Source organism: Salmo trutta, chromosome 16 (assembly GCF_901001165.1).
Source record: "Salmo trutta chromosome 16, fSalTru1.1, whole genome shotgun sequence".
Classification (NCBI taxonomy): Eukaryota; Metazoa; Chordata; class Actinopteri; order Salmoniformes; family Salmonidae; genus Salmo; species Salmo trutta.
The window spans coordinates 45,568,624-45,581,019 of record NC_042972.1 but is presented as its reverse complement, the minus strand read 5'-3'; the positions used below and the strand labels follow the sequence as shown (position 1 = coordinate 45,581,019).

The 12,396-nt window shown below is 46.9% G+C and overlaps 1 protein-coding gene across 1 annotated transcript in view; it reads right to left on the bottom strand.

Annotated features, from left to right (window-relative positions):
- Window positions 1-1,075: 1,075 nt before the first annotated feature.
- Window positions 1,076-12,396, bottom strand: part of LOC115150852 (metabotropic glutamate receptor 6) — a 30,352-nt gene continuing 19,031 nt past the window's right edge. The window contains exons 5-12 of the mRNA XM_029694592.1: window positions 12,141-12,295; window positions 11,856-11,996; window positions 11,542-11,742; window positions 10,643-10,782; window positions 9,769-10,392; window positions 9,286-9,597; window positions 1,364-1,599; window positions 1,076-1,229 (exon numbers count right to left, since the gene is read on the bottom strand). Coding sequence (XP_029550452.1) covers window positions 1,226-1,229; window positions 1,364-1,599; window positions 9,286-9,597; window positions 9,769-10,392; window positions 10,643-10,782; window positions 11,542-11,742; window positions 11,856-11,996; window positions 12,141-12,295 — 1,813 coding nt within the window. The 3' untranslated portion in view covers window positions 1,076-1,225. The remainder of the gene's footprint in view (window positions 1,230-1,363; window positions 1,600-9,285; window positions 9,598-9,768; window positions 10,393-10,642; window positions 10,783-11,541; window positions 11,743-11,855; window positions 11,997-12,140; window positions 12,296-12,396) is intronic.

The following is a 12,396-nucleotide window of genomic DNA, read 5'->3' as shown; positions in this document are numbered from 1 at the left end:
ATTACAGTGCCACAGTATTCATTTTCAAATAAGTTTACATCATTTAAATGATATTGTAGTGATTTTATTTTAAGGGAAACTTGTAACATTACATACATTTTGAGAACACAAAACAGTGATTTAATGGCACAATATTGAAGAACACAAGTGATCATTGATGCTAAAACCAGCGATATTCTCAGTGAACTCAAGTGTTACCATTAACTGTTCTCATAATCGCAACACCAGCAGCACTATAAAGAGATTAAGAACAATCTACAGAAATGCCATACGTTGTTGTGATTCTAACAATTGTCTCAGAACACAATATCCTGTTCAGAACCACTGGTTTCCAATTTAGAAAGTAGCATTGTATATAAGTTATTACTGCTAAAGCAATTAACAGCAAACTAAACCAAAGCATAACAGAACATGTTAAAATGGTACCTTACATGAGATCTGGCAGTATTGATGTCAGTAATCAGAATTCCCTACAGTTGTTTCTCTTTACCACTATGTCATTCAAGAACCCTACACTAGTTATTCCAGGATAAAGTGGTGCATAGAAAAGCTAGTTCCTTCCAGTGTAATCAGTAAAAAACAACAACGCGTCAAAGTTGTGACACCCATACAAACAGTACTGTGGAAACATTCGTATAATGTACACACAAACTCACAACCCATGCGGTGCTGATAAATCAAGTAAACAACAACGCTTGTTCTCAAAGGATCCTACTTTAGGTCCTCCAGTCAGGAAAAGGTTTAACATTTTATTAACTATTGATCCAACTAATTGTCCTGAGGAGAGAAATCAAAGAGAACTAATTAATTGCCATGGTCGCCTAGACATATCCTAATGTAAAAGGAGACTTTGTCCTGAAATCTAGCAAAGCTGTCCACAATGTTCATTGTGGACAGCTGTCATTTATTTAATTGTTTTATTTAACCTTTATTTAACTAGGCAAGTCAGTTAAGGACAAATTCTTATTTACAATGACGGCCTAGCCCGGCCAAACCCTAACCCGGACGACGCTGGGCCAATTGTGCGCCGCCCTATGGGACTCCCAATCACAGCCAGTTGTGATACAGCCTGGAATCGAATCAGGGTCTGTAGTGATGCCTTAGACCGCTGCGCCACTCGGGAGCCCCCTCTCGCATGTGAGGGAGTGCTTTGCCAAGAGAGACCATTATAAGCTGTCATCTGTTAGGTGCCAGGTGTTGTATTCATCTCTGGTTTCCTGCTGGATTATCTAAAGTGATTGAAGAGAGAGACAATTACCAATTGTTTTAGTGAAAAATGAACACTAATCTGTTTCCATATCATTGTGAATACATACAGTAGCACAGGTGAGGGATCAGTGGATACCGCCGCTGCTTTACTCACTGTGATCGGTCAGGCACTATGGCACTACTTTTGGACTCTCCGTTCTGCTTGTCGTCTTTCTGGGAGAGTTGTGAGGTCACTGTGGAAGCCACAGCCTTGGAGCTGCGCTTGCGTTTCTGCACGTTCTGCTCCGGTTGGAAGATGATGACGTAGACCTTCGGGATGTACAACATGCCCAGGGACACCGTGGCACTCAGGCTCATGGACACCGTCAGGGTGGTGGTCTGGATGAACATCTAGAGCAGAGGGAAAGCAGGGTGAAGGTTAATAATAAATGCCTCAGTATACACCTAGACATTTTACAATAGGGTTTGGATTGCCTGGCTGAGGACTATATGAATTGTCTGTGTTGCGTTCACAATTCAAAATATTAGTTTTCCTGATTTTCCTTTCTATCCTATGCCTATCCTTCCATCTATTAATCTGATAATACCCCGAGAATGACAATATAGTATTTTGATAATATTCTGAGAACACAGTAAAACTGTACATTCAATAATTCACAATAATAATGTATGGAGGTTGTCTTACATAATATTTTCCATGGCAATCCCCATGACATACCTTTATAATACCTAATTATTGTATGAAGAATCAACAGGAGGTGAAATAGGAGGTACACAGTATGCAGATGTTGTTTCTTCATCTGAATGTTCAAGGAGACAGCTGTGTTTTTAGCCTGGGATGAATGATTTATATCCCAGTATAAGCACTGAGGAGTGGTGCTCTATTTATGGGCCTTCAGCATGTCTATTCACGTGTTGTTCCTCTGTTGTCAGGCTGGCAACAACAAGAACAGACTTGTGGTCTGAGTCCGATGCACTGACAATTCAAAAGCAGTACATCTCATGAATAAATGAAGAAATACATGGAATAAAAAAATAAATAAACAAAGACCTAAAGTGCATTTGGAAAGTATTCAGACCCCTTGACTTTTCCCCCATTTTGTTACGTTACAACCTTATTCAACAATTAATTGAATTGTGTTTTTTCTCTCATCAATCTACACACAATACCCCATAATGACAAAGCAAAAAGAAGCTTTTAGACGTTTTGGTAAATCTATAAAAATATCACACGTACATAAGTATTAAAACCCTTTACTCAGTACTTTGTTAAAGCACCTTTAGAGGCGATTACAGCCTCAAGTCTTCTTGGGTATGACGCTACAATCTTGGCACACCTGTATTTGGGGAGCGTCGTTACACAGGTTTTTTCAGGTCTTTCCAGAGATGTTCGATCGGGTTCAAGTCCAAGCTCTGGCTGGGCCGTTCAAAGACATTCAAAGACTTGTCCTGATGCCACTCTTGCGTCGTCTTGGCTGTGAGCTTAAGGTTGTTGTTCTGTTGGAAGGTGAACCTTCACCCCAGTCTGAGGTCCTGAGAGCTCTGGATAAGGTTTTCATCAAGGTTCTCTCTGCATTTTGCTCCGTTCATCTTTCCCTCAAACCTGACTAGTCTCCCAGTCCCTGCCGGTGAAAAAAATCCTCACAGCATGATGCTGCTAACATCATGCTAGACCGTAGGGATGGTGTCGTTTCCTCCAGACTTGAGGCTTGGCATTCAGGCCAAAGAGTTTAATCTTGGTTTCATCAGACCAGAGAATCTTGTTTCTCATGGTCTGAGAGTCTTTAGGTGCCTTTTGGCAAACTCTAAGTGGGCTGTCATGTGCCTTTTACTGAGGAGTGGCTTACATCTGGCCACTCTAACATAAAGGCCTAATTGGTGGAGTGCTGCAGAGATGGTTGTCCTTCTGTAAGGTTCTCCCATCTCCACAGAAGAACTCTGGAGTTCTGTCAGAGTGACCATTGGGTTCTTGGTTATTTCCCTGACCAAGGCCCTTCTCCCCCGATTGCTCATTTAAGAATGATGGAGGCCACTGTGTTCTTGGGGACCTTCAATCCTGCAGAAATATTTTGGTACCCTTCCCAGACACAATCCTGTCTAGGAGCTCTACGGACAATTCCTTCGACCTCATGGCTTGGTTTTTGCTCTGACGTGCACTGTCAACTGTGGGACCTTATATAGACAGGGGTGTTCCTTTACAAATCATATCCAATCAATTGGATTTACCACAGGTGGACTCCAATCAAGTTGTAGAAACATCTCAAGGATTGAGCTCAGGATGTACCTGAGCTCAATTTAGAGTCTCATAGGAAAGGGTCTGAATACTTATGTAAACAAGCTATTTCTGTTTTTGTATAAATTTGCTAAAAAAAATGAAAAAATGTTTTGTTTCGTCATTATGGGGTATTGTGTGTAGATTGATGAGGAATATTTTGATTGCATACGTTTTAGAAAAAGGCTGCAACATAACAAAATGTGAAACAAGTCAAGGGTCTGAATACTTTTCAAATGCACTGTAGCTATATAGCACAATATCCCTTATCTTCTCTGTCCTCGTCTTTGTCGTGTTTCTTATTGGCTCTCAATGTCCTGTCCAGCACTGATGTGGCAACGCATGGATGACCAGGGAGCACTGTTCATTACAGCCATTCATATGAAAGATAGACTCAGCGATATGGTGTAGATAACAAAGTGTGTCAATTTCCACAACAATTAAGAGAGTTAACGCGAGAGGCTCAACTTCTCCACTCTTTTGGTGCCCTGGCTACCACGCTGTAACAGCGTGAAGCGAACCTGTGCACAGGTGCAGATATTGTGTGTGAGACTGTGTGAGAGCAAAATCTTGCAACTCGCTCATCTCTATATCTGCGGTGCTGCAACTTCATTTTGAAGAGTTTACCATTAAAGACATTACTGACTCCAGGCTAGTGCTAAGTACAGTATATGTATGCCTCAGCCACTTCTGATCTTCTTTTTCCTTTAATTGGTCTTTTGACCAATCACATAAGGTCTTTACACAACAGATCTTTTTTAGAGCAGTTCTGATTGGTCAAAAGACCAATTAGTGAAAAAAGATCAGAATTGGGCTGTCTGTCTAAACGCAGCCAAAGTGGCATTGAAGTATGACAGACAACAGTTCTAATGAGACTTAGGCAATCCAGAACAGAAAGGGATCTTTTCTTGTCAGGTGCATCATCAAGCAAGTCAACCATCTGCACGAAAACAACACACATTTCTGCATCGCAGTGCTTGAGGCGTTCAATCATTACAGCCCCGGGTTCACTACAGCCCCGGGTTCAATCTCAGGCTGTGTCACAGCCTGAGCCATGACTGGGAGACCCATGAAGTGGTGCACAATTGGCAAGGTGTTGTCCGGGTTAGGGGAGGGTTTGGCCGGCCGGATTTCCTTGCCTCATCGCACTCTAGCAACTCCTTGTGGTGGGCCCGGGCGCCTGCAAGCTGACTTCGGTCACCAGTTGGACAGTGTTTCCTCCGACATATTAGTGTGGCTGGCTTCTGGGTTAAGCGAGCGGTGTGTCAAGAAGCAGTGTGGCTTGGCAGGGTTGTGTTGTCAAGAGCCATGAGGACCATGGCTCTTGACCTTCGCCTCTCCCAAGTCCGTAGGGGAGTTGCAGCGATGGGACAAGACTGTAACTACCAATTGGATATCACGAAATTGGGGAGAAAAAGGGGGTAAAGTAAAAAAAAACATATATATATATATATATATATATAATAATTCACACATTGAGGGAAAATGTAAGAAAAATAGCCAACCCCCCTAAGTTTGCCAACACCTTCCATTCACACTTCCCTATTGGTCAACTTGCAATTCTTTACACTTTTCTGAGTACCTCTCAAAGTCTAATGCATCAATACCCTTGCATCCTATCTAATAACACTCCTTCCCTGTTATTGTACTGTTTTAATACTGTCTGGTCAAAAATGTCAACTAATGCGATCTGACAACTAAATGTTATTGATGCTATATTTAGATGTTCTAAGCTGTAAGTGTGTAATTGAATAGCATGTAGTGGATATTTTTTTGTCTCTCAGAGACCCATTTTGCCACTGAGCTTGTCTGACCTCTTTTCTGACCTCTTTGATTCATTTAATTTCGATTTGCAGAGGTGAAAAGACTAAAGACTTAATTTAGGCTGACTGATTTAACAACACACTCTACTAGTCTGAACATACACTACATTGCCAAAAGTGTGTGGACACCTGCTTGTTGATCATCTCCTTCCAGAATCATGTGTCACGCCCTGACCAGGTGAACTCTGCTATTTTGGTCAGGGTGTGGCATTTCTATGCTTTATTTTCTATGTTTTGGTTATAGCCTTTGTGTTTTATTTCTATGTTGGGCTCGGGGGTGATTTCCCAATCAGACAGCTGTCGCTTGTGAAGTCTGATTGGGAATCACATTTAAGTTCCTTTTCCCCCACGATGTTTGTGGGTTGTTGTCTCGTTATTTGAGCACGTAACGTATTGGCAGTTTTTCCTTGATTTTGTGTACATGTTTAATTCTAGTGTGTTAAATAAACATGTATTCGCTCCCAGCTGCGTTTTGGTCCGCTTCCTCGTCTCCCGACGACAAACGTTACAGAACAACCCACCGAACCAGGACCAAGCAGCGGGAGGAAAAGGAGCGCGAGAGATGGGCTCGCGAGGGAAAGGAGTTCTGGACCTGGGAGGAGATCATGTCGGGGAAAGGACCCTGGCGGACGGACTCCCAGGTCGAGGAGGAAAAGCCAGCCGGTAGACGGAGTCGCAGGCGGCGGTCGAGGAGGCCCGGAAAACAGCCCCAAGAAAATTTTTGGGGGGGGCTAATGGGGTGGTCCGGAAGGGCAGAGGAAGAGCCCAGACCACTGCTCTCGTGGGGGATGACGGCGGAGGAAGAGAAGGAGATGAGGCGTTTGATTGAGGACCTGCAGAGGGAAGATCTGGAGGAGGAGCCATGGTATGCTGAGTTGCGCGCTGTGTCGCCAGTGCGCCCGCACAGCCCGGTGCGTCCGGTGGACATGCCCAGCACATGCCGTGCTAGGATGGGCATCCAGCCAGGACGAGTGGCTAAACCGGCTCCACGCTTCAGGTCACCAGTGCGTGTTCACAGTCCTGTCTGGCCCGTTCCTGTTCCCCGCACCAAGCCCACGGTGCGTGTCCCCAGTCCTGTCCGGCCCGTCCCTGCTCCCCGCACCAAGCCATGGTATGCAGAGTTGCGCGCTGTGTCGCCAGTGCGCCCGCACAGCCCAGTGCGTCCGGTGGACATGCCCAGCACATGCCGTGCTAGGATGGGCATCCAGCCAGGACGAGTGGCTAAACCGGCTCCACGCTTCAGGTCACCAGTACGTGTTCACAGTCCTGTCTGGCCCGTCCCTGCTCCCCGCACCAGGTTAGTGGTGCGTGTCCCCAGTCCTGTCTGGCCCGTCCCTGCTCCCCGCACCAGGTTAGTGGTGCGTGTCCCCAGTCCTGTCCGGCCCGTCCCTGCTCCCCGCACCAGGTTAGTGGTGCGTGTCCCCAGTCCTGTCTGGCCCGTCCCTGCTCCCCGCACCAAGTCAGTGGTGCGTGTCCCCAGTCCGGTCCGGCCCGTCCCTGCTCCCCGCACCAAGTCAGTGGTGCGTGTCCCCAGTCCTGTCCGGCCCGTCCCTGCTCCCCGCACCAGGTTAGTGGTGCGTGTCCCCAGTCCTGTCCGGCCCGTCCCTGCTCCCCGCACCAGGTTAGTGCTGCGTGTCCCCAGTCCGGCCCGGCCCGTCCCTGCTCCCCGCACCAGGTTAGTGGTGCGTGTCCCCAGTCCTGTCCGGCCCGTCCCTGCTCCCCGCACCAGGTTAGTGGTGCGTGTCCCCAGTCCTGTCCGGCCCATCCCTGTTCCCCGCACCAAGCCCACGGTGCGTGTCCACAGTCCTGTCCGGCCCGTCCCTGTTCCCCGCACCAAGCCCACGGTGCGTGTCCACAGTCCTGTCCGGCCCGTCCCTGTTCCCCGCACCAAGCCCACGGTGCGTGTCCACAGTCCTGTCCGGCCCGTTCCTGTTCCCCGCACCAAGCCCACGGTGCGTGTCCACAGTCCGGCACGGCCCGTGTCTGGTCCACCGGTGCCCAATCATGTTCCGGTCGACGGCTCCGCTCCGGAGCCTGAGCATGCCGCTCCACAGTGGTCCAGTCCGGGCCAGAGGGGTAGGGCTAGGGTGGAGGCAGGGGGAGAAACACGCCCGGGGCCAGAGCCTCCACCGAGGGTGAGGCGCCCACCCGGGTCCCCCCCCTAATAGACTTTAGTTTGGTGCGCCGGGAGTACGCACCGTTGGAGGGGGGGTACTGTCACGCCCTGACCAGGTGAACTCTGCTATTTTGGTCAGGGTGTGGCATTTCTATGCTTTATTTTCTATGTTTTGGTTATAGCCTTTGTGTTTTATTTCTATGTTGGGCTCGGGGGTGATTTCCCAATCAGACAGCTGTCGCTTGTGAAGTCTGATTGGGAATCACATTTAAGTTCCTTTTCCCCCACGATGTTTGTGGGTTGTTGTCTCGTTATTTGAGCACGTAACGTATTGGCAGTTTTTCCTTGATTTTGTGTACATGTTTAATTCTAGTGTGTTAAATAAACATGTATTCGCTCCCAGCTGCGTTTTGGTCCGCTTCCTCGTCTCCCGACGACAAACGTTACATCATGGGCATGAATATGGAGTTGGTCCCCCTTTGCTGCTATAACAGCCTCCACTAATCTGGGAAGGCTTTCCACTAGATGTTGGAACATTGCTGCGGGGACTTGCTTCCATTCATCCACAAGAATATTAGTGAGGTCGGGCACTAATGTTGGACGATTAGGCCTGGCTTGCAGTTGGTCTTCCAATTCATCCCAAAGGTGTACGATGGGGTTGAGGTCAGGGCTCTGTGCAGGCCAGTCAAGTTCTGCCACATTGATCTCAACAAACCACTTCTGTATGGACCTCGCTTTGTGCACGGGGGCATTGTCATGCTGAAACAGGAAACGGCCTTCCCCAAACTGTTGGTACAAAGTTGGAAGCACAGAAACATCTAGAATGTCATTGTATGCTGTAGTGTTAAGATTTCCCTTCACTGGAATTAAGGGGCCTAGCCAGACCATGAAAAACAGCCCCAGACCGTTATTCCCCCTCCACCAAACTTTACAGTTGGCACTATGCATTCGGACAGGTAGCGTTCTCCTGGCATCCGCCAAACCAAGATTTGGACTGCCAGATGGTGAAGCATGATTCAACACTCCAGAGAACGTGTTTTCACTGCTCCAGAGTCTAAAGGTGTAGAGCTTTACACCACTCCATGCGACGCTTGGCATTGCACATGGTGATCTTAGGCTTGTGTGTGGCTGCTCGGCCATGGAAACCCTTTTCATGAAGCTCCCGACGAACAATTATTGTGCTGACGTTGCTTCCAGAGGCAGTTTGGAAATCGGTAGTGAGTGTTGCAACTGAGGACAGACGATTTTTACTCGCTACGCACTTCAGCACTCGGCGGTTCCCTTCTGTGAGCTTGTGTGGCCTACCACTTCGCATCTGAGCTGTTGTTGCTCCTAGACGTTTCCACTTCACAATAACAGCACTTACAGTTGACCGGGGCAGCTCTAGCAGGGCAGAAATGTTACGAACTGACTTGTTGGAAAGATGACATCCTATGATGGTGCCACGTTGAAAGTCACTGAGCTCTTCAGTAAGGCCATTCTACTGCCAATGTTTGTCTATGGAGATTGCATGGCTGTGTGCTCAATTTTATAGACCTGTCAGAAAAGGGTGTGGATGAAATAGCCGAATCCACTCATTTAAAGGGGCGTCCACATACTTTTGTATATATAGTGTACTTCCTTCTTTTACATTCTGACCATTGTTCCGCTGTCAGACAATGAAGAGGATGCTGAACATACTGTGAGTGCCGCATGGAAAAAAATCTGATATTAAAGGTAACAAACTAGCATTTGATAACAGTCTAGAACCTATTCTAGAAAACATACTGTAGTTCTAGGGTTGCTTTTATAAGTATATACAAAATTGACTTTCTCTGCCAATGGATAAATACCAGCAAATATAGAAATATGATTGATTTTCAAACCTTCTCAGTAGACTGTGCTGTACCAAAGAAGATGGGCACAAAGGCCAGCCAGATGATACAGGTGGTGTACATGGTGAAGCCAATGGGCTTGGCCTCGTTGAAGGTCTCTGGCACCCCTCTGCTCTTGATGGCATACACAGTGCAGGTCACCATCAGCACGATACTGTAGCTCAAGCAGAGGACCAGGGCCAGGTCGGACATGTCACATTTCAGGACCCCACGTGCAAACTCTGGGTTGGGCGGCCGCTGCTCCTCATAGTCTATGATGGTGTGTGGGGGCACCACTCCGAACCAGATGAAAATGCCAAGTAACTGTGGAGATACAGAGAATGATCCAAAGAATGATGTGGCCCATGATTCAGCAGATCAATCTAATTCTCCTGTATACCATTCCAGATACCATTTCTTGTCTTTAACAAGCACTGTTGTATTACTGCCTTGTTTTCATCAAATGCAATAGGAGAGAGGCAGCAACTCACTCACCTGCACACCAATGAGTATAAAGGTGATGATCAGCTGAGAAGCAGGGCTGATGAACGGAGGTGGCGTGACTGCTTTCTTGCCCTGCTCAAAGATACGGTAAATGCGGTTGGTCTTGGTGAGCATAGCTGAGTAGGTAATACACATGCCCAGGCCCAGCAGCAGCCTGCGGAATGCACACACTGGGGCGCTGGGCTCTGCAATCATGAGGAAGGTGATCAGGTAGATGAGGAAGATGCCTGTCAGGAGAACGTAGCTGAGCTCCCGGCCGGAGGCTCGGACGATGGGGGTGTCGTTAAAGCGGATGAAGGTGATGATGCATCCGGAGGTGGCCAGGATGCCCAGGACAGCCAGGAACACAGGGATGATGGCCCAGGGGGAGCTCCACTCCAGTTTGATGATGGGTGTGGACCGGCAGCCCGTTCGGTTTGGCATGGGACGCATATCGAAGGGACACATGTCACAGTTTAGCTCATCCAGCTGATATTGATATCCGTCACACAGTTCGCAGTGCCAGCAACAGGGTACACCCTTCACCATCTTCTTTCTCTCTCCTAACTCACAGGGGAAACTGCACACAGAGTCAGGGACTGCACGGTCCCCACCCGACCACTGCATCTCCTCAGCCTTTAACAGAGACAGAGACAATGTTAAAGAACATCAAGTGAACTCCTGAAGTAGTCACATCATGTCATTACTGGGGAAAAGAGAATGAATGACTAAATGGAGCTAAATAAAAGTGCATGAATAACTGGAATGAGTTTGCTTAAATTGAAAGGTAGTTAACTCAAAACACAAACAGTACATTCCTCAATGCAATAGCAACACTGATAAAGTGCATCATTGAAAAATAAAATAGACCAAAACAAATGTTTACATTGAGTCGCAGATGGTTTGTCCACTGGCCAATACACCGGTAGCCAGGGTTGGTGGTGTTGGAAAGTTGGAACTGGAAGATGTCATAGCGACCAGGAGCATCTCCATTCTCATTGAACATGACCCCAGTCCCTGCACTGCCTGTTGGATAGAGGAGCAAGGATTTTTAACAGGGCTACACGCTAGTGGGCCGTGCGATGCTTTTACCTTTGAACAAAGAAAAATGAAACCTACGGTGAACCTAAATGTCTTGTGCAACCTGGGCAAAGCTGAGCATAAGATTCTTCCTGCTGAGGGTTCCTTTCCATACATGCTATTTTTTTCTGTACTCTCTGTTCCCTTCAAGCATTCAATCAGAGGGCTTCCATACAAGCAAAGGTCATCCACAAACAGGGAAAAGGAAATAGCTTTGCTTTTCACAGAAAGCTCCTTGGACTCCAAGAAAAATATTTTTCATGAAAGATGGAGATGAAAAGAGGAGTGTTTCTTGTGTATGAAGAAAGAAGAGAGGCTGCCCTGGGGAAGAATAGTGCATTGAAGAGGTTAACGCAGAGTGCAGTGACGTCTTCAGACTGACTTCCATCCACACGTTTTTGGAGTGACTGACCTCTCAGACTAACCTCTCCGATGGTATGTGATGGGAACCAGTGGAAAAGGCTTCATGAAACCAGGATATTTCCTCTGTTTGGGCTTTAATTAAAAATATATATAATTTCAATTATCAAGAGTATTATCTGATTTGACAGCCACAACAAAAAGAAAAGTCAGGATAGAAGATTCATTTTCAAACTCAATCCAAACAAAGTTTATTGAACGTTCTCAGACCTGATTAACTGCTGCTCCAACGGAATTGCTCAAGACCATTTTTAACAACCCCTGGTCTGTACATTTCCAACTCACCATTAAAGTTGACTGAGCGAATGTAATGGAGCAGCTGACTCCCTTCCACTGGGTCCATCTTCTCACAGATGCCCATGGAGCCCGGACAGAGATCCAGGTGCATGCTGTGTAAGGCATGGGCCATGGCATACACCGCGTCTATCACAAACTGTACTTTCCCTTCCTGCTCGTACTGAGATTCCTGTGCGATTCTCTCTTCCCCTGAAGAAGGGAGGAAGGGTGACATACAATGGATAAACCTGTGTAGCCTGTAAGTAAATCTGCTTATTTGAGATAAACCTTTGAAATATGTCAGAAATAATCTCTTCTCCTACCTGTACATTTTCTTCTACCAAGATCGTACTTGATACCTGGTCGAGTGAGTTTACATTTGAAGTCGTCCTCCCAGTATTCTGCAAACCAGATGTTCCTTCTGTTGTTTTTCAGAGATCTCGAGGTGAAGTAGTTGTCAAACCCTGGGCAAAGGACCAACAGAGCATCACTATCACCTTATGTTTAAGACTTTCCCAGACTTTCCCATCCCCCACTAAAGTTAAATTCATATTGAATAACAAAATACAATGTATCTCTGCAATATCTTTTTCATGTGTTTGCCTTACCATCGATGGAGGCCCTCTTGGGGAGGATGGTGACAGCCCCCTCAGCCACATCCTCCTGGTCCAGGATGGGGGAGCTCTTGGCCCCCCAGCTGTCAGAGCCCACAAACAGGAAGTGACCCGTCAGGTTGGCCCTCTTTGCTGCCTCCAAGACACGTCTGTGATAAGTGGTGATAATGGATTAGCACACTGGACCTTCATTAGCTCTAGAGTCTATAGGAACTTGACAATGTGGAGCTTAGAGAACAAGTAGCATGGT